The sequence below is a fragment of the Xenopus laevis genome, chromosome 2L (genome assembly GCF_017654675.1).
Source record: "Xenopus laevis strain J_2021 chromosome 2L, Xenopus_laevis_v10.1, whole genome shotgun sequence".
Taxonomy (NCBI): domain Eukaryota; kingdom Metazoa; phylum Chordata; class Amphibia; order Anura; family Pipidae; genus Xenopus; species Xenopus laevis.
The window spans coordinates 78,645,168-78,664,070 of NC_054373.1; the positions used below are offsets into that span (position 1 = coordinate 78,645,168).

Consider the following 18,903-nt stretch of genomic DNA (forward strand, 5'->3'; position numbering starts at 1 on the left):
GAAATTCCCTGCCACCCTTTTCAACCTCCCTGACAGGCCTGGATTTGTGGCAAGCCCACAAAGGCCTGGGCCTCAGGCGGCAAAATTGTCATGCCACCCAGCCGCATCTAAAGGAGCATTGGGAGCCGCGTGTGCTCGCACGCTTGCACGTGCGGGGGAGGATGTGTGAGCAGGGGGATACACGCACACGGGTGGGCGTTAGGACCCAGGCAGCCTAGGGGCGGCAAAAAAGGAAATACGGCCCTGTTCCCTGACATCACTCCCCTAGAGATACCCAACTGACCAATATGCCCAGAGCAAGGAGGGGCCTAGTCAACCTCTGGTTCTGTCATGCCACTACTTCCCTCTCTCCTCTATGGGGCATCGAAGTACTCTATATTCTGACCCCTGTGACTACATCTGACTTGTCCAGTGTCAGACTGGGACACCATGGGCCCACCCAAAAACCTTAGACCAGGGGCCCACTCTCACTGCTATTATTCTTCCTTTGATCACTCAACCTCTTTTCTTTTAATCTCTATTCTTTACATACTATAAACAATTATTGTTTCTATTTAGCATTATTGAAATAGGATATGACCATGAAATAGGTCAAATGTTTAACAGCATGAGGGCTCACTGACACCTGGGCCCATCGGGAGTTTTCCTGGTATCCCGGTTGGCCAGTCCGACACTGGACTTGTCGATCTGACACCATACTACAAAATATCCTGTAGAGTTAATGGTTCTAAAACACTGGTAATGCTTAGTGCCCTATACAATAACAGTGCAGCCATTATGAAGCCCTCTGCACACACAACACCACCTGCAGAAACCACTTCCTTCAATTACTAAAAAGCATCACATTATGACAGCTAGATTGCAACAAGTCTTACAAGAAGGGTTACATCTTTTCAGTTGCACATGAACCTGTTTGTTATCAATTTTAGGTTCATTTGTTCCCTAAAGGTTAATATTCCCCCACAAAAAAGCCTCCAATCTCCCTGATGTGAGTGTGCACAAGAGGTGTGCTCTCCCAGCAGTTCATCTGCATCACAGTTTCACCTCTGAGATTTATTGCCACAGGCTAAATATAGCCGCACAGAGAAAAAGGAAAATGCCACATTGTGTCCCCAGCAGGAAGGGGAGAAGCTTTATTGCTGCTGCTTCCACAGTGTGTGGACCTGTTACACGAGCCTCCTGCAATCAAGTGACTCAATGCAATGTAAACAGACCCCACGCTTGCAGGCTGTGAAGGCGAGAGGAGATATTAGCTCTTGATTCTGCCAGAGAGCAGGGCGCCACCTGCCTTCTCATCCACATTATACTCCGCAGGAATCACATACACAAGCAGCGAGAGGGGGGAAACCTGAAAAAAAAAAAAATCAGCCAACCTTGCCTGGCGAGGAGTTGCTGCTGGATGGAATATGTCACCATTAACAAGTGATCAGATTGGAAAGCGCACGCTCTCCCTTTCGCAGTCGAGATGGATTAGCCTGAAGGGCTCCCGTGTCTTGTGCCTGGGCGCTTGGCATTTTAAATGAGATCCAAGCGAGTCCTGGAAGAGCAGTAGCACTTACATTCAGCGGGGGAACAGTGCATCTCCCATATTAAGACTTTTATGATGAATCTGTGTCCAAATAAGGGAAAAGACTGTTTATTACCCGAATGTGATGAGAGCTGACACATCCCCTTCTTTTTCTAATGAAACGCTGTTTAGTGCCGGGGGAGCCTCACGTTGCTAATCCCACTCCCCCCACTGCCGCTGCTCTCGCTCTTCATAACGTCAAGCAGAAAAGAAAACCAAGGAGGTAAAGGGAGGCAGCGCTTTGTGCTGAAAAGACCATTTTATTTTTTGTAACCTGTTCTACTTTTGTTTTGGTTTCCTAAGACTTTAGCTTTGTGTGGCTAAAGAACAAACTGTGCGGATGGCGTTTGCCTTGAATAAAACTAGCCCCGCAGTGCTATAAGGGAAGAGTTCCGAGTTTATAGGAAAAACATTACTTTTAGAATAAAAAAATATGATTTTTTTTTTTTTTTTAAATGTAAGAATCCCAGTCTGTGAAAATTAATCTATAACCATCGGAAGGGGCATCTCTGTGGGTAACTTTTTTTGTGCACAGTTGCCTTTGCTGATCTCCATTAGCATGCAGTGTCAGATGTGTGTTTAATGATTTCATTTGCTGGTGTCCCTGTTAGCTCACATATAGACTCCCTCTCTTGTTTTCCAGCAGCCTCACTAGGGCTCAGAGAGAAGGACAGTGTTCTAGTGTAGCCGTGGCTCTCTGACTGGGTACCACTTCTTGCTCAAACCCTGGATGTGATGAGAGCCAGTGCTCTGGGCAGCAGAATCCTCAGCACCCCCTTTCTCTTTCCACTTTTCTCTGCTGATCGCTTTCCCTGATTGCTTCTGCTTTGATTTTCTTCCCATTTTCCAAGGGAAAAAGGAAAACAATTCTTCCAGCAAGCCGCTACACACACACATATTTTTTATTGCTGGATTTTCTTCAAGTGATGCCTGCCTTTCTCCTGAAGGTAAGCCTGCAATTAATGCTTTTATTCCTCTGACTACTAGTTGACTGTGCATGCGGGGGAAGTTTTAAATCTGTTTATTGTAAGCCTGTTGCTGATCACAATCAACCTGCTCTGCTTAGCAATGAGTTGCAAATACATGTTTTTTTACATTCTAAAGGAAACACAAAGTGCATGCAGCAAATGTGAGGAAAGTAGCCCACAGCCTAATATGTCATTTAAAAATAGGGAAAAAAAATATATGTGGCCTTGTTGCATGTGTTAACCCCTTTATAACCCAAGGCCTGTTTTAAGAACGAGCACCTGCTTGGATATTTCTGGTTTAATCTGTTAGTCTCTGATGTAAGGAGTTATTTCTACAGCTGAATTTATAATTCCAAAACACTTATGGTGAACAGACTATTTCAACCAACATGAATCAACAGGAGTTGTTGGGATTTGGAAATATCACCTACTTCCAATATTTTTTTTCTTTAAAGCAAGGAATCAAGTTTTGTGGTAATGGTGTTGGTAGCGCAGTATACAGAATGGTGCTTTACAATAATACAGGGATGCATTAACCCTGTGCATGTTGGTATTAAGTAGAAGCTGGAAAACATTTGTCTACCTGAAACAACATATATACAAATGGTTTACAGATTAATATAATAGTAATTGCAATAATAATAACAATAATAATAACAACAGTAATCCTCTATCAACAGGCTCTTTTGCCCCCAGCTGTTACATTTAGCATGACTGGTTTGACTTGCAAATATAATGCAGTGCCGTTTTTCAATAAACCTGGTGAATGCTGTCCTATTGCATTTTTAATTGTGTAGCCACAAATTACCATTGTAAATAACACCCATCCCCCATGTGCAGGAGCAGATCTCCCTCAGTTATGATGGCATCATGTGCAGAAGAGACAGAATAATGACTGTCACCAACTTCATGTTTTACAATAGGTTTTATTTATTGTTATCTTTGCACAAGATTATTCTTATCAGTTGCCACTGTTTTAGGATTTTGATTTTAATTAGAAGTATTGTAACATGAAAACGGCTTGATTCTGTAACTTGACATCAGTATGTCAAAAATGGAGGGTATCAGCAGTGTTTATTTTATTGCATGTCAGTGTGAACAGCTAGGGTCCTCAATTAGAACAGCATCCATGTCCTTCTCAAAGTTGGTACTTGCCCAATATGTACATTAGTTAGCTTTAGAAAGCAGATGGACAACCTGTCTTCTTCCAGGTGCTGTTGCTATCCCAGTTGTAGTTCAAGCCAAAAATGCCTCCACTCATTCATGCTTCTTTGTATGTAGCATTAGCATACTGTACAGATGTTGCATCTCCCACCATCATACTTGCAGTTCGGAAGCATCTGGAGGACCTCAGGATTGCCCATTCAAGGTGCACATAACAAAAATGTCCCTTTTCTTTTATTGTCTCTTGTGTATAGAATTAGTAGTTGTATCAATCAAACAAATGGGAACACAGGCTGAATATATCTAGACTTTAATTAAAGTCCTTTATTTTTGTCTCTTTAAAACTGAGTTCCCCCTCCTTCTTCATAGCTTAAGCAGTCCCTTCTTTGTGACTTCATGTATAACAATCAGCTGGAATTTGTGACGTCACCCAAACCCATCAGACTGGAATAATTACAACTCAGGGAGTTTCAAAAGTATCCTCATTTGCATTATTAATCCAGAATCAAAAATGAACATTTAACTATTGAATTGCAGCAGGGACAGCAGCCCATTCTGTCTCTTCTCTCTTTCTCTTGATGCATGTGAAGTGTGACGGCTACTGTACATTTAATCTCTACAACAACATTATAACCAGGAACTTGCCATTCTTCAGTGATCCTATCTTATAGGGCAATAGCTATTTATAATAAGTTCCATTTGCACAATGCATTGCTGTAAACTGATTTCTACTTGTTTGCAGTCTCTGATATAAACAAACTGCGTGTGCATCCACAAATGTGGACATTTCCATTAGAAGTTTTGTGAGCAAAAAAAGATGACCAGTAACTCTGCCCTCCTTAATGGAACATCTGCTTCAGCACTTAATATTTATATAGAGACATAAAGAACTATAGAAATCTCCAGCTGTGTGCTAAATGCTTAACAGCTGCATAAAAATAACCGGCATACGATTTTACTCCGATGTCTGGTTTATTATCTGTACTATTTGTTCCTTAGTTTTGGAATTATATGTTAAAAAAAATATGCCAGATAATAGTGACCCCCTCCCTGCCCTGTTGCTGCCCAGCTTGCTGAAAAATGTATTTCCCATTTACTTCTTTCCCCCATTGACTTTGCATGTTCATTAATATACTTTAAATGGCATGCTGTGGTTCAGTGGCTGAGTGATTTAATATGTACGATTTCAAAACACACATTCCACATTTTCACAGTCCCACAACTGTAAACGTTAATGTTGTTTTAACACTTTATGACCCAAGGTAATCTACAGTCTTGACTTAACTGCGTGTAAACAGGCAATTAAAATAGACATATGAACATACCCATGCCAATAGATATGCTAAACTAGGTTGACATATATAACAAAAAAGTGCCAATAACAGATAAATATTCTCATTTATATTTATAATACAAACAGGTTGCCCATTACACACACTCATTCCATATATCATCCTGACTTCACTTTAAACAGTGTAGGAACAGAGCATCCATTTTTAGTCCTTGCTATTTGCAATGTCTGTTTTTCATCATTGAACAGCTTTTCACAAACGAAGTCCTACGTTTATTTCCATTGCAAACACACTGCCCTATTTTTCCCTTAAATGTTGTCATGTGTATAGACCATTTACAGATATTCCTTTTTTGCTATGCATTATAAGAAAGCTAGATATTAGAAACAGAAACATTTATTAAGGCTAGTTCTGGTTCCTTCATCGAATTAAGTGTTGGGATACAAAGTTCCCACTTGATGGGAATGAACAGTACATGAAGGTTGAGGAGTGATATAGCATTATAGCTTCTGCTCTTAATTACTGATTTACACAGCCAGTGAGAAAGTACTACTAGATATGGATAATAAAGCATGTAATAGTACTGTTTCTTATTATTTATTTTCTTAGTTGTATGACTTCCTAGTGATGTTTATATCTTCTGATACTGTGTTTGGTTTGTGTCAGACAAGTAGACATCCATCTCTTGAAGACCTACAACTCCCAGCATCCTCAAAAAGCAGCTCACTAAGAACGCTGATAACTGCAGCTTACTTTGACATCTCGGGGCTGTGTCCTAGCTTCTATTAAGGATCTTTATTCTTAGTTGAATTAAGACCCTAAATTCTATTTTATACACAGAGGTGCTTCTTGCTTGATGCCTCTGTTAATAAGCATTGATTATTGATATCCTTTGGTAAAAACAGGGAATGTTGAATGTTAGTCTCCCTAATCAAGACAATGAGTTTCGAGATGATTGAAAAGGTGAAGAAGAGCTGAAAGACACGCATGTGTAATGCACTATTTCTTGGAATGGTGGCATCATAGTGGCCTTTTGGAAGTTGTAAAAAGGAAGTCTAGCTCAGCACTCTGCAAAATGTGAATAGTTTAGTCAGTCTGTCATTGTCCTATACCCCACACAGCTTTCTGAGGTATATTATTTGTTTTTCAGGTTCCAAAATGGGTCAAGTTACTGTATATAATGTTGCCGTTTGGTCTCAGCCCAAAATGCATTCAAAGATTTGTTGGCTTTGTTCATTTATTACTATGACTTTATTAAGGGCTAGCAGCTTCAGTCACTGCTCTCAACTGGATGGGAGCTAATATAATGTTTTGGTCCCTAAAATCAGTTTTTTTAAGCATCTAAGAAGCTCTTTTGGGGTATATTATTTATTCTTCCAGTCCCCAAATGGGCCAGGTAAAAATTTATGCTCTTGTCATTTAACTTCAACCCAAAATTTAAAGATATATTGGTTTTGTTAATTATTACTATTTCTTTATTAGAGTGACTCCAATTATTGCTCTCACATGGAAGGCACCTTATATAGTGTTTTGGCCCCTATAACAAAATCTTACCTTTGAAAGATTGGCTTCACCTTCTGAACCAAAACTATGGCACTGGAAACCGAGAACTCCTGAAGCTAGGTCAGTAAGATTGTGTCTGTCAGCCAGACACTCCTTGATCCCGAATAAATTCAGCTTTAATTTTGACATAACTTACAGACCTTACTTTAGAGGATTTTGACACACTTTTTTCAGGGACATGTCACTATGACTATATAAAACCCTGCTATTGCTTATATATTCTTTCATCTTGCCCCTCCCCCTAGTCTACCAGTTATTAACCTACAGTATATTGAACCCAGACACAGCTTTCAACATAGCAGCTTTGTGATGTCATGCTTGGGGGTGGGACAAAGTTGTGATGTTGCAGGAATATTGTAAAAAGTGCTCTACTTCAAGCCTGATGTCACTTACAAGTCTACTCTGCTTCTAACTGTGGCAAAAACTTAACAGAGGTTAGTAATGTTAATACTGGAACATGCCACCATCCTGTTGGGTAAAAGGACTGGAGCCCTCTTTAGGAGCTTAATTGTCAGTGGTCTTGACGTCTCTAATAAAGGCATTGTCCTATCCCAGATTTGACAAAGTTCTGCATCACCTGAAAAACAAGCTGATCACTAATCCTTCATAGCTGGCCATCCTGGAGTAATATAGATTTTTGCTATGTTTTGTCTGATGTTCCTCCATGCATCAGGATACAGAAAATTGTTGTTGCTTGCACTCTGGTCTACTTCTTAATCTGCCATCTGCTTCTAAACTAACTAACGTATGGTCTACCATAGGAGCCTGTATCTGATAGAGGGTCACAATTTGTTTCTCAGTTGACGTGGAAGGCCAGTTACATAAAAATATGGAAATTTTAATTTTCATGTCAAAATTCGCTCTGTGTATGTGCGTATTGGCCGCACAAATGGGCTCATTGGCTTCTCTCTGCCTAAAGAGAAAATGCAGGTGAATGCAGGAGAAGCCAATGCACACCCTGTGTGCCCTTAGCCTAAACACCAAAACACCCATATTTGAGAATAATTGGGGCAGTTTTTTGTTAAATGTATTTATTATGCTTAAAAATATACATGCACATATAATGCTTTTAACTCTTTCACTTTTTGAAGATTGAACAGACATTTGACTTTCAAAAGTCAAAAGGTACTAATGGATACTAATTTGTCACATTCTGCTTCCAAGTTGATTTCCGTCTGTGTAATGAACCCCTCCTTATTTATAATGCTTGAGAGCTCATACATCAGAGGGAATGGGGGAGATCAAACGTAGAGCTCATTCTAGTGCTTTGCATATGGAAGATGAGTGGGAACGACACTGCCAAAGTCATCTAAAGGGAATTAGTCTAAATGCTTGCTAGATCTGCACTAAAAAACTGATTTTTGTTTATTAATTAAATAGAACACACTCTCAGCATAAACCCCATGTTTGGATCTCAGTTGAAATATCACTGTGTAGTACCTTTCTGATTCATAGTTTTGCCAATTTAAAGGGCATCTTACTTCCTGTTATAATATAAAAAATGACAGTCATTATGAATAGGAATTCTGTATGCAGATAAATTCATGCTCCACCATTATGCAGTTTCTGGGCTTATCTGAGGTTATAAACATCAAAGTATGGCCATAGGAGGTATTGACTCATTGAATATTGTACAAGTATAAAGTCTATTATCCAAAATGGGTGGGACCTTGGATTTTCCAGATAAGGGGCCTTTCTATAATCTCTATATTTTGTCTCTTAAACATTAAATCCATCCAATAGCATAGCAGATTAGCAAGGATCAAGTGCAAGGTATATATTACAGAGAAAAATTGAATTGTTTGCATATGGGAGATTGCCTTTCTACAAGTACATAATGGGGTTTCCGTTAAGGGATTCCATGCCTGCATAACATATGTTATCATCCTGTTATGTCTGTACCAGAGTCATAACCAAACAGCACAACCAGTATGAACAGTATTTGACCTCTGTCAGGATGGGGCTCTTTTCAATGACATGAAATTGAGAAAGGAATTCCGTCCAAACACTGCGGGGCAGATTTATCAAGGGTCAAATTTCGAAAGTGGAAAATACTTTGAAATTCGACCATCGAATTGGATTACTTCGACTTTGAATGTCGAAGTCAAAGTTTTTTTATCTAATTTGGCTGTTTTGGGCGAATGAAAATCGTTAGATCATACGATGAAATCCTTCGAATTGAATGAATCGAATGATTTCATCGATCGATCAAACAATTTTCCTTCAACTTCTAAAGACTTAGCCAAATGTTGGCTATGGGTTCTAGGAGGTCAACATAGGCTAACATAGCAATTAGGCATCTTTAAGATGGCGAAGTGTCGGAGTCGAACTTTTTTAAAGAGTCAAACTTTTTTACTTCAAATTGAAGTCGAAGTCAAATTTAGGCCTATACGATGGTTGAAATTCAAAGTTTTTAACTTTGAAAATTCACTTCGACCCTTAGTAAATCTGCCACTGCATGTAACAAAACTGGGAGAGAATACAACAAAAGACTTTGATGGTCAAATTATATGTACATTTAACTTATTTGGTAGTAAAATCATTTCTTACTTCTTTCTGTCACATGTAACAGGTGTGATCCAGCTGTGGTGACCCATAGCAACTCATAGATGTTGCTGTTGGTTAATAGGCACAAGCAAACATAATGCATGTTATCATATCACGGTTATATTTTTATTTGCTTTTCAATTTCTCCCAAATTGTGAAACTGCACAAAAGAGGTGATGAAACAGCATTGCTTGGGAAGGGGATTTACATTGCTAATAAGTAACAGTTCCACACTTCTACACTCCCTCTGTGTTATTTTTGTGTGTGTGAGATTGGGGGTGAGAGTATATGAAAAAAAAGATCTTCTTTGAGTTCATGGAGATGGCAATATGATGTGAGGTTGATGATGTTATCTTGCTTGCTGGGACAAATGATGCACAGTTTGTGAGCATCATATACTAGAATCCTCTTATGTCTGGAAATGGTTCTGGGCATTTCAGGTTTAATTTAATTTCAGTAGGTAAATTTCATGGACAGTTTGTCAGTCTGCAGTGGGTTTCAGACTCCTGTGTCTATATTGTCTGCAGTGGGGTTGTAAAGAAAGTGTTCTAATTATTTCATTGCAAATCCTTCTTTGTAAATAGTCCAGTGGAATAAAAAAACAAACATATGCATAACAATATAACTGTATGAACACACACAATGCTGTTGAAAGCTGTGTGGCTTTATCCTCTTTTATAATTTCCAGCGATTGCACTTTTACTTACTAATAATTGTGTCTAAAAGAATTTGTTTGTATAAGCCTATTCCTTACTTTATTATGGGATAGTTAGATCAGGCTTGTATTTGGTTTTATATATTAAAAAACATTTTATTTGTTTTGTTCTTTGCAGCTAAAGTGTACACTGTTGCTCTAGGGAACATAATGTAGGCCACATTTTTGGGGTGGCTTCAGTCTAACTAATAATTAAGGATGATCTAATTCATTATGTATGTATGTATTAATTAAACGTCTCTACTGCTTCCAGTCCTTGGGGGCTAAAATTGGCTACCCCTATTCTTTAGTTTCAATTCTCATTTGCAACTGCAAAGCACGATTTGTTCTGGTCAGAAGAGTCGTTACACTAATGAGAATTAGCTTTAGAGCATAGTATAGATTTTTACCTGCCTAGAGCAGACAAAGTAATGGCAAAGGATTTTGCTTCTCATTGTGTGCAATGTTTTACTGACTGTTTAAGGAGCTGCAAGGCAATTGGACACCATGAGGATATAGAGGCCTGATCGTGCTAGCAAAGATAGACATTTCACTGCACAGCAGGCATAAGGCAAATTAAGACTTACATTATTTAAGCTACTCCTTGCAGACAGGTTGAGACTGGTTCTTAAGATGGTACTAATTATTACAAAGCTAAAGCTTCACTTGTCATAAGCATGATGTGATGCCTAATTTATATTCTGGACCTCTCTTGGTTGCCCACAGACTGCTGTTTCCAGCCTTGCAACTGTTTATTTACGCTGAGAAAATGCCTTTATCTATGTCTTTGCAGGGTTGACTGCACATGATATGCAAAGCCTCCACTAAACCTCTTTAGAATATAAAAGTGTTTTATTTTTATTCACAATAAATTTCATATAGTCAGCTGCCATGTTACCTTTGTGGCCATGAGCATGCTTGTTAACCAGAACACAGCTCTTATTAAATATTAAAGTATTGCCTTGCATGAACAACTCACACAAAAGATGTTCAGAACGATCGGAGATTACATTGTTGCCCAATGTGCCGTCCCTTTGTTTTCAATAAGAGTTAAATAAATATCCTCCAGCTTGTGTGTTTATATACCTTGCTTCTCTGATTCATGAGCTGGACTTTTATGGGACTTGGAAGAAAAACACAATTACACCTGTTGTTTTATAACCTCAGATCCTGTGAGCCCTGTTATGAAAAGCCTTCAACAAAGAATTTAACTATTTTCCTGCATGATAATTTTGCCATTCCCAAAAGATACAAAGAACTATGACTGACATCATGTCATTTTTGTTCAAAACGTTCCACTATAATGAATTATAAGGGACCATAAAATCACATAAGTCCTGCAAGTCTTCACGCATCATACACATTCAGTAGCATAAACAATCCTAAAATTGCATTTGCCTTTTTCCTGTAAAAGGTAATTTCAAGTCATAACCATCTAGAATAAAAGAGCAAAAAGAGCAAACATTCCAAATTCAAGTTGCAGAATACATCCAAGTGACCACATTTAGAACTGCATATCCAATATATATATATATATATATATATATATATATATATATATATATATATATATATATATATATATATATATATATATATTAATTTTCTGCAGAAAGTACATAACGTACATCAGAACAGACAATAGTATTCATTATGGGTTAATAGTAAAGAAATGTCTGCATATATGTTAACGGTAAAACTTTCTAAAGAATCTGCCTTGCTAATTAAAGGCTTTATAGCTACTTTAGTAAGATGGCATAGCATATTTTGTGCACAGAATATTTCTGGTTTTGCAATTTCACCATTATGCAAGTGAGAGCTGCCATATCGATTTTAAAAAGATTCCTGCTGAACAGTGAAGTTTTACAAGACCTGTTGAGTACTGCACTTGTGGGACTATATATTAATACATTTAAATATATATATAAATATGATGCAGATAATAGCCTGTGCATGGAACATGATTTTAGATAAATGCTATATATATTTTATATTACCCCTGTAGATTGTCTAATCTATTACTCCTGTCCATTAGCTGTACCTCCTCTACTAAAAATCATTTAAACGTTAAATAAACCCAAGTGGATTGTTTTGCCACCAATATGGATTCACACAGCTTAGTTCATCAAGTACAGATACTGTTTTATTATTACTAGAGAGAAAAAAAGTTTCAATCCTTTCTGTAAACTTGTTAATTGCAGTGCATGTCGACCTTTTGGTATAAAATGATGGGATTAGTCCTGCTTTATTCTCTTGTTGTAATATGAAATTGTGCACCGCAGTTGGGATTACTCGTTTGCAAAATCTTTCACTGTAGAATGCCAATGTTAAAATAGAATTAAGAAATTTGCTTCTACTTAAATTTTCCACATTCTTGATAAGCACAGTTTGCCATCCAAGCCCTTTCTCTTAATTCATTTTTTTTTTCATTTTGGTGATCCAATTTTAGTAGCTTTTTTTTGTTGTAGTTCTCAAGAGATTTTAGATCAATAAGACAATATTTAAAGGCAATCTGTGATTTTGAGCTGAGACCTTTGCAAATAATTGAATGAATCAATGACTACTTTACTTAGGTTATTTTATGAATGCTCCAAGACATGGTGGGGTTTGAAGCAGGCAATATAGTGCCTATATTATATGTTGTCTGAGTTGATTATGTATGCTGATTAATATATATATTTCTCTTTGCTTGCAGATGGTGGTAATTTGAGGTCAAACTGGTTTTAAACATTCTTGAGCTGCCCACCAGACCTGGCGCCCTCATGGCTTCTGGGGTTGCAGCATGGCTTCCCTTTGCAAGGGCTGCAGCAATTGGGTGGATGCCAGTGGCCAACTGCCCCATGCCATTGGCACCAGCTGACAAGAACAAAAAACAAGATGAGGTGATAATTTTAAATGTCAGCGGTCGCCGGTTCCAGACTTGGAGAACTACCCTGGAGAGGTACCCTGATACACTGCTGGGAAGCACTGAAAAGGAATTCTTCTTTAATGAGGAGACCAAGGAATACTTCTTTGACCGTGATCCTGAAGTCTTCAGAAGCATCCTTAATTTTTACAGAACAGGCAAGCTGCATTATCCCAGGTATGAGTGTATCTCTGCTTATGATGAAGAACTTGCTTTTTATGGGATATTGCCTGAAATCATAGGGGACTGCTGCTATGAAGAATACAAAGACAGAAAAAGGGAAAATGCAGAAAGGTTGATGGATGACAATGAATTTGAGAACAAGCAAGAAGCCATGCCCTCACTAAATTTACGCGAAACAATGTGGCGAGCCTTCGAAAATCCCCATACCAGCACTTTAGCCTTAGTCTTCTATTATGTAACTGGCTTCTTTATTGCAGTGTCGGTCATCGCCAATGTTGTAGAAACTGTGCCCTGTGGCACTGTGCCTGGAAATAAGGAGCTTCCCTGTGGTGAAAGATATCAAGTAGCCTTCTTTTGCCTGGACACTGCATGTGTCATGATTTTTACAGTTGAGTACCTTTTGAGACTTTTTGCAGCCCCAAGTCGCTACAGGTTCATGAGAAGTGTCATGAGCATCATCGATGTAGTGGCTATCATGCCATACTACATTGGCTTAGTAATGACCAACAATGAGGATGTGAGTGGCGCTTTCGTCACCTTGCGAGTATTCCGGGTCTTCAGGATTTTCAAGTTTTCTCGCCACTCCCAGGGCTTAAGGATCCTTGGATACACCCTAAAGAGTTGTGCTTCTGAACTGGGATTCCTGCTCTTCTCATTGACCATGGCAATCATTATCTTTGCCACTGTGATGTTTTATGCTGAGAAAGGGTCAACATCCAGCAAATTCACAAGCATCCCAGCTTCCTTTTGGTATACTATTGTTACCATGACAACACTTGGGTAAGTCGTGATCCCTTTATTATGTTCATTCAACATAGGGAGTTGCAGCCTTGGAACCCTTTTTTTCAGGTAGATTTCAGCTCCTCCACAATGACATTTAATGACACTCTCATGGGATTTCAAAAGCATTTTCCTTTTTTGCTAAGCTGCTTACACAGACACACAAAATCAATTAGAGGAGATAGTGCTGGGGTAAAACAGCAGATTATAATTATGTCTTTTCTTTGTGTGTGTCTCACTTGTAGCAGCTCCCTTGATTAGTTGTCTGATGATGAGATGAAGGTGACTTTTTATATTATGTCTTGGGAATCAGGCAGATTTGTAGGAATACATTAAAATATATACAATTAAGGAGGATGAAAGCAACTGTTATGGTCAAAAATTACCATTTTACATTCCTTTATGCAGGTGTTAGAGAAAAAAAGATGAAATATATATATATCTATATATATATATATATATATATATATATATATATATATATATATATATATATATATATATATATATATATATATATATATAATTTTTTTTTTTTAATGTGTGTACACACATCTCTCTTCATTTTTCTTTATTAATCCCTCTCTATTCCATATTGCATCCTAGCAACATTGCTTGTAAACATTAGTATCTCAGAGATATCTGATCCAATTTCCGAGGATCAGGCATCAGCAAACACTGACAAATCTGCAGTATAAAAGGAAATTATCTAAGGTAAATTGTATCTGAAATGCATCCAAAATTTAAAAACCTAGGGGTATTCCTGGCATTACAGCATTTATTGCAGTTAGGTATGGTCTTCAGTATGCTGCTAAAGAATAGAAAAATATATGACTAGATTTACATTTGTGTAGCTGGAAACCAATTTATCTGACATGAAGCTTAAAGTAGTCATGGAGATGAGTTTATGGGAAGGCTTTATAACCACAGTATAGTCGGAAGCTGTGATTGTATGTCTGCAGCTGCTCTGTAAGGGTGATGTCACTGCTCACATCAATGACAGTGATTACAAATGAGCAAATACCATTTTTAATCCTGAAAAAATTAATGAAAAATTATTTTCTGTGTATACATTTGGCGCGTTATTTCAAAAGAAATCCAAAAAAGTGTTAAACTAGAGAGGGGGAAAGAGAAAATAATATTGTGAATATAAAAGAGAAGTGTGAATGCATGTAACTGATTGAAGCATTCGTAATGGAGATATATCTGTTATATGATTAAATTTATGAATAAATCTGTAAAGTGGGAGGCATTGAACTACTGAGCAGTGCTCATGGGAGAAAAGGGGTATATATCTTGTGAGGATGGCCTGTGGTGGTGCATCAGTCCTCTAGGGGCTAGGGGATAGATTTTACCAAGAGTGAAATTAGAGATGTCCACAGTCCGCAAAGTGAAATACAGCCTCTCTCCATTAATTTTTATAGAGTTTTTAAAGGTGTATTTATCAAAGGGTGAAAGTGAAAGTTCACCATTTCATAAATATGCCTTTAAAAATCCCATAGAAACAAATGAAGAGAGGTGGTATTTCACTCTGTGGACTGTGGAGATCTGTAACTTTACTCTTTGATAAATCTACCCCCTAAGGTCTGAACTTCTCTGTCTTCCTATCTGTTCCTTATATTGTTATAGTTACTGTACATAAGCTAATGTACAGATATTCTAAAAAGGAGAATACAAATACAAACAATATGAAGGCAATTGTCAAATCTCCCTATTAACTTAACAAATTAGATTTGATGATAATTAGGGATGAACAAACTTTTTAAATCAGTATAATTTCACAGCAAAATTTGTGTCTTCACCAGTATTGAACTTTTTCTGTAATCCAAACTTGAATTTCTTCATGCTCCCTATAGATTTATTAATATATTCCTTGTCTTCCACTTCTGCTGCTTTCTTGCACAGCTGCATTCACGGCAGTGCATCATAGAATATTAAAAGTTGTTTTTGGTCAACCTGATTTGGCAAATTTCTGGCTTGAGCAACTGAGAGAAAGGATATCTAGATATCTGCAATTTTTCAATATGAAAACCAGTTGCATAGTGGAGAGAAGCTTCTCTAATAAGGTAGGGTAATGTATATGCTATTACAGAATTGAAAAACCTAAACCGTAATGTAATTCCATCTTCCTATTGACTCTGCATTTTGATGCGATTTCACTAATCGCAAATTATTACAAAGTTTTGTGAATTTTTACACAGATCAAAATACCCCAATTTCACACATCACTAATGATAATTAAATATGTATTTAGAAGTAACCAATTCATTGCATTACCATTGCAAGACTAAACTGGTCAGTAATGCGGCTGATGCAGTTATCAACTAGATGACATAGATTTGTTAATAAACATACCTTTATTATGATAGTGTTCCTGAAGAACCACATTATGCAGCATGCAGGTAACTATTTATTATAAGAATTGTGACATAGAGGTTGCAAACCCCACTCTAGCCAAGAGTCACTACAAATCAAAAAATCATTTATTAAAATTATACTGTTCTCAGTTGCAACTGTAATAAATATTTTCACATATCTATTCACAAATGATTGTTCAAATTAAAGATCAATGATCCAAATGCACAGTGAGCATGCAAAATGCATTTACTAAAACGTGCTTATTTGCACCAGGACAGTTGGTTCAGTAACCAATAACATCCAATCAACAATACATTTTTACTTTTAAGCATTCTATTGCAAGATAGAAAATGAATGCAAAGATATGATTTGAAGGTTGCTGTTTGTAACTGAAGTTGTGCTGTTTAGCATGCATGATAGTAAATTAACATAACTATTTACTTGACATTCAGGATATTTCTACATTGGGCATCTTGGAATCATTGGTTCTGAATCCCAGGATGATATGTTGCAAAATAATGGAATGTTTGAGCCCCAGTGGCTACATGTAGGTACATCCCTCTACTCTACAAGAAGGTAAAGAAGGTATCCACATCTCACATCTGAGGTTTGAGCCATATATCAGTTTGTAAACTTACTTGAGAATGATAAAATTAATATTCAGCAGATCCTAAATGCTATCACATACCAAAGGTACACAAACACTTCATAGGTTGTTGGGTTTGGTTGGAATTTTTTATTGATGATACTGAATGTATATGCAAATACTTAGATTATATATTGCTACCAATGGTGAACACCCTTCAATCTATCCATAATTTTAATCAAATTGCTATAAAATCCTCTTCATCTATACTTGGCATAAGAAGAATATCATATTCTTGGACCTACAGAACCTCTACAAATAGGTTTTTTGCATGCCCAGTGTTGTCTCACATCTGGTAAGGTAGTTTCTTAGAATGGGTGTTGCCCAAAGAAAAAAAATTTGCAATTCTGTTTGCACACTGTTATTAATTTTTATATATGTAACCATGTTCAGGGCAAATATATCCACTGTGCAAACCAATCTGCCCCACTGTGAATACTGACATTTCAGTTACAGTATCTATATTTAATTTGTCTACAATTAATTGTAGTTAATATTTACTGACTGACTCATTAAATGCTGGATTGTGCCAGGTTTGGGCAACTGGCAGATGAAATAGTACAATTACAATAGGCAACATATACTATAGTGTGCCAGAAGTGGATGATCTGATCAATATACATAGTATAGTAGCTGATAACTGGTTGAACAATCAATACAATATATTAGTGCTGTCAGTCTATAGGTCTTTATATTGTTATCATAATATTGCTTGGCTAGTTGATGGTCACTGTTTTTTTTTATAGGAGTAAGTTTCACAGGTATATAATCAATATTGATTTTTAACTAACAATAATGTGCAATTATATCCAACTGTCCTGCACTGATGGAGGGGATGTGTGAACTTTAACCTTTGGGCCAATGTTCTAGTTGATTGTGAGGGTTTGACAGAAGATTAGTCTAGCCGATTTGATTGGGCCTGTATAGATATGCCCTTACTTTGACTCCTCATGGGAGATAATGATTTAGAATGTTGGCTAACGTAATATGGCCAGTTCAGTTTCATTATGGGTTCTGTGCCAAATATAGATGCATATTTTATGAATGCAACAGTAACTATGAATTAAAGTGATTAAACTAAGCTCAGTCTTCAGTGCATGCAGGTTAATTAACAGCTGCATTTAGGTTTTGCAGTCTATAAAATCTACAGCATATATCTGATGACTGGAAGTTGGCTGTGGCCAAAGGGATTTGAAGAGCCTCACAGTTGAAATATAGGGGCCTCTTTCTAAATGAGCAAAGTATATTGTATTTTGTTGTTACTGTGTACTTTAATTACATTAATGTTCATTTTACCCCCAGTTCTACATTTTGCCACTTTTGCCACATAGCTAAACCATGTTGTGCACCACATATTTTTGCATGGTATTAGTATAACATTGAAACATTGAAAATATTTGAGTTTAGGCATTCAGGACATACTCACAGGACCCCTACATAGGAAGGGCCAATTATCTGGCCAAATCCACCAGTTTTTTTGCTTCCTGAACAGCACTTTGAACAGAGACTTACTTTCCTCCAATGAATACAGCACTGCCTGTGTTCAACAGCACTTTATTCATAAGAGGGAAGGTTCCCCACCCCCTACCCATCCTCTAATCTGCGTGCTCTGTCTTTATGAACTGCCCTACGGAAGGTCCTATGAAAAGGTTGCCTTGAACCTGCCAGTGATGGACTTTTATTCCAAAGCAAAATTCAGAGTTCAATCAGACCACTGATGCCAGTGTAGGAACCTGTTATCTGGAAATCTGTTCAGAAAGTTCCCAATTACGGTAAGGCATCTCCCATAGATTACATTTTTATAAAATAATAACTGGTACTTTGAACCAGAGTCTCTGTAAATATATTAAAATGCTTGATCTCCCTGTAATATTCTCACTCTAAAATGAGACAATTCTTCAGCATGTAGACCTGAGAAAAACAATATATATAATGTAGGATTAGAAAAACAAGCACTCATTGGTTATGTCTTATGTCTTAGTAATCATTTATAAGGTATCATCCTACATTTCTAGAGAGCTGTTATATTCAGTTATCTCACTTGTGTTTTTTTCTCCTACATAATCTGTCAATAAACCACCTCCTCAAGAAACCAAAATGGTGCAAACCAGCTGTGCTGACATGTATTTAGAAGTATGATCAGCTGAACAAGGCTGTAAATTGAATTCTCCATAGTTGGGTCAATTTTCTTTGCTTCCTTATAACCTCTAAATAATGAAATGCTGTTTCACAGTAA

At 37.3% G+C, this 18,903-nt stretch overlaps 1 protein-coding gene across 4 annotated transcripts in view; it reads left to right on the plus strand.

The window, feature by feature from the left end:
• The first annotated feature begins 1,332 nt into the window (after positions 1-1,332).
• Positions 1,333-18,903, plus strand: part of kcnd3.L (potassium channel, voltage gated Shal related subfamily D, member 3 L homeolog) — a 242,472-nt gene continuing 224,901 nt past the window's right edge. For 2 of the 4 annotated variants that reach the window (XM_041580827.1, XM_041580828.1), the window contains exons 1-2: positions 1,333-2,514; positions 12,491-13,663. In XM_041580827.1, coding sequence (XP_041436761.1) covers positions 12,558-13,663 — 1,106 coding nt within the window. In that variant the 5' untranslated portion in view covers positions 1,333-2,514; positions 12,491-12,557. 4 annotated transcript variants of the gene reach the window in all.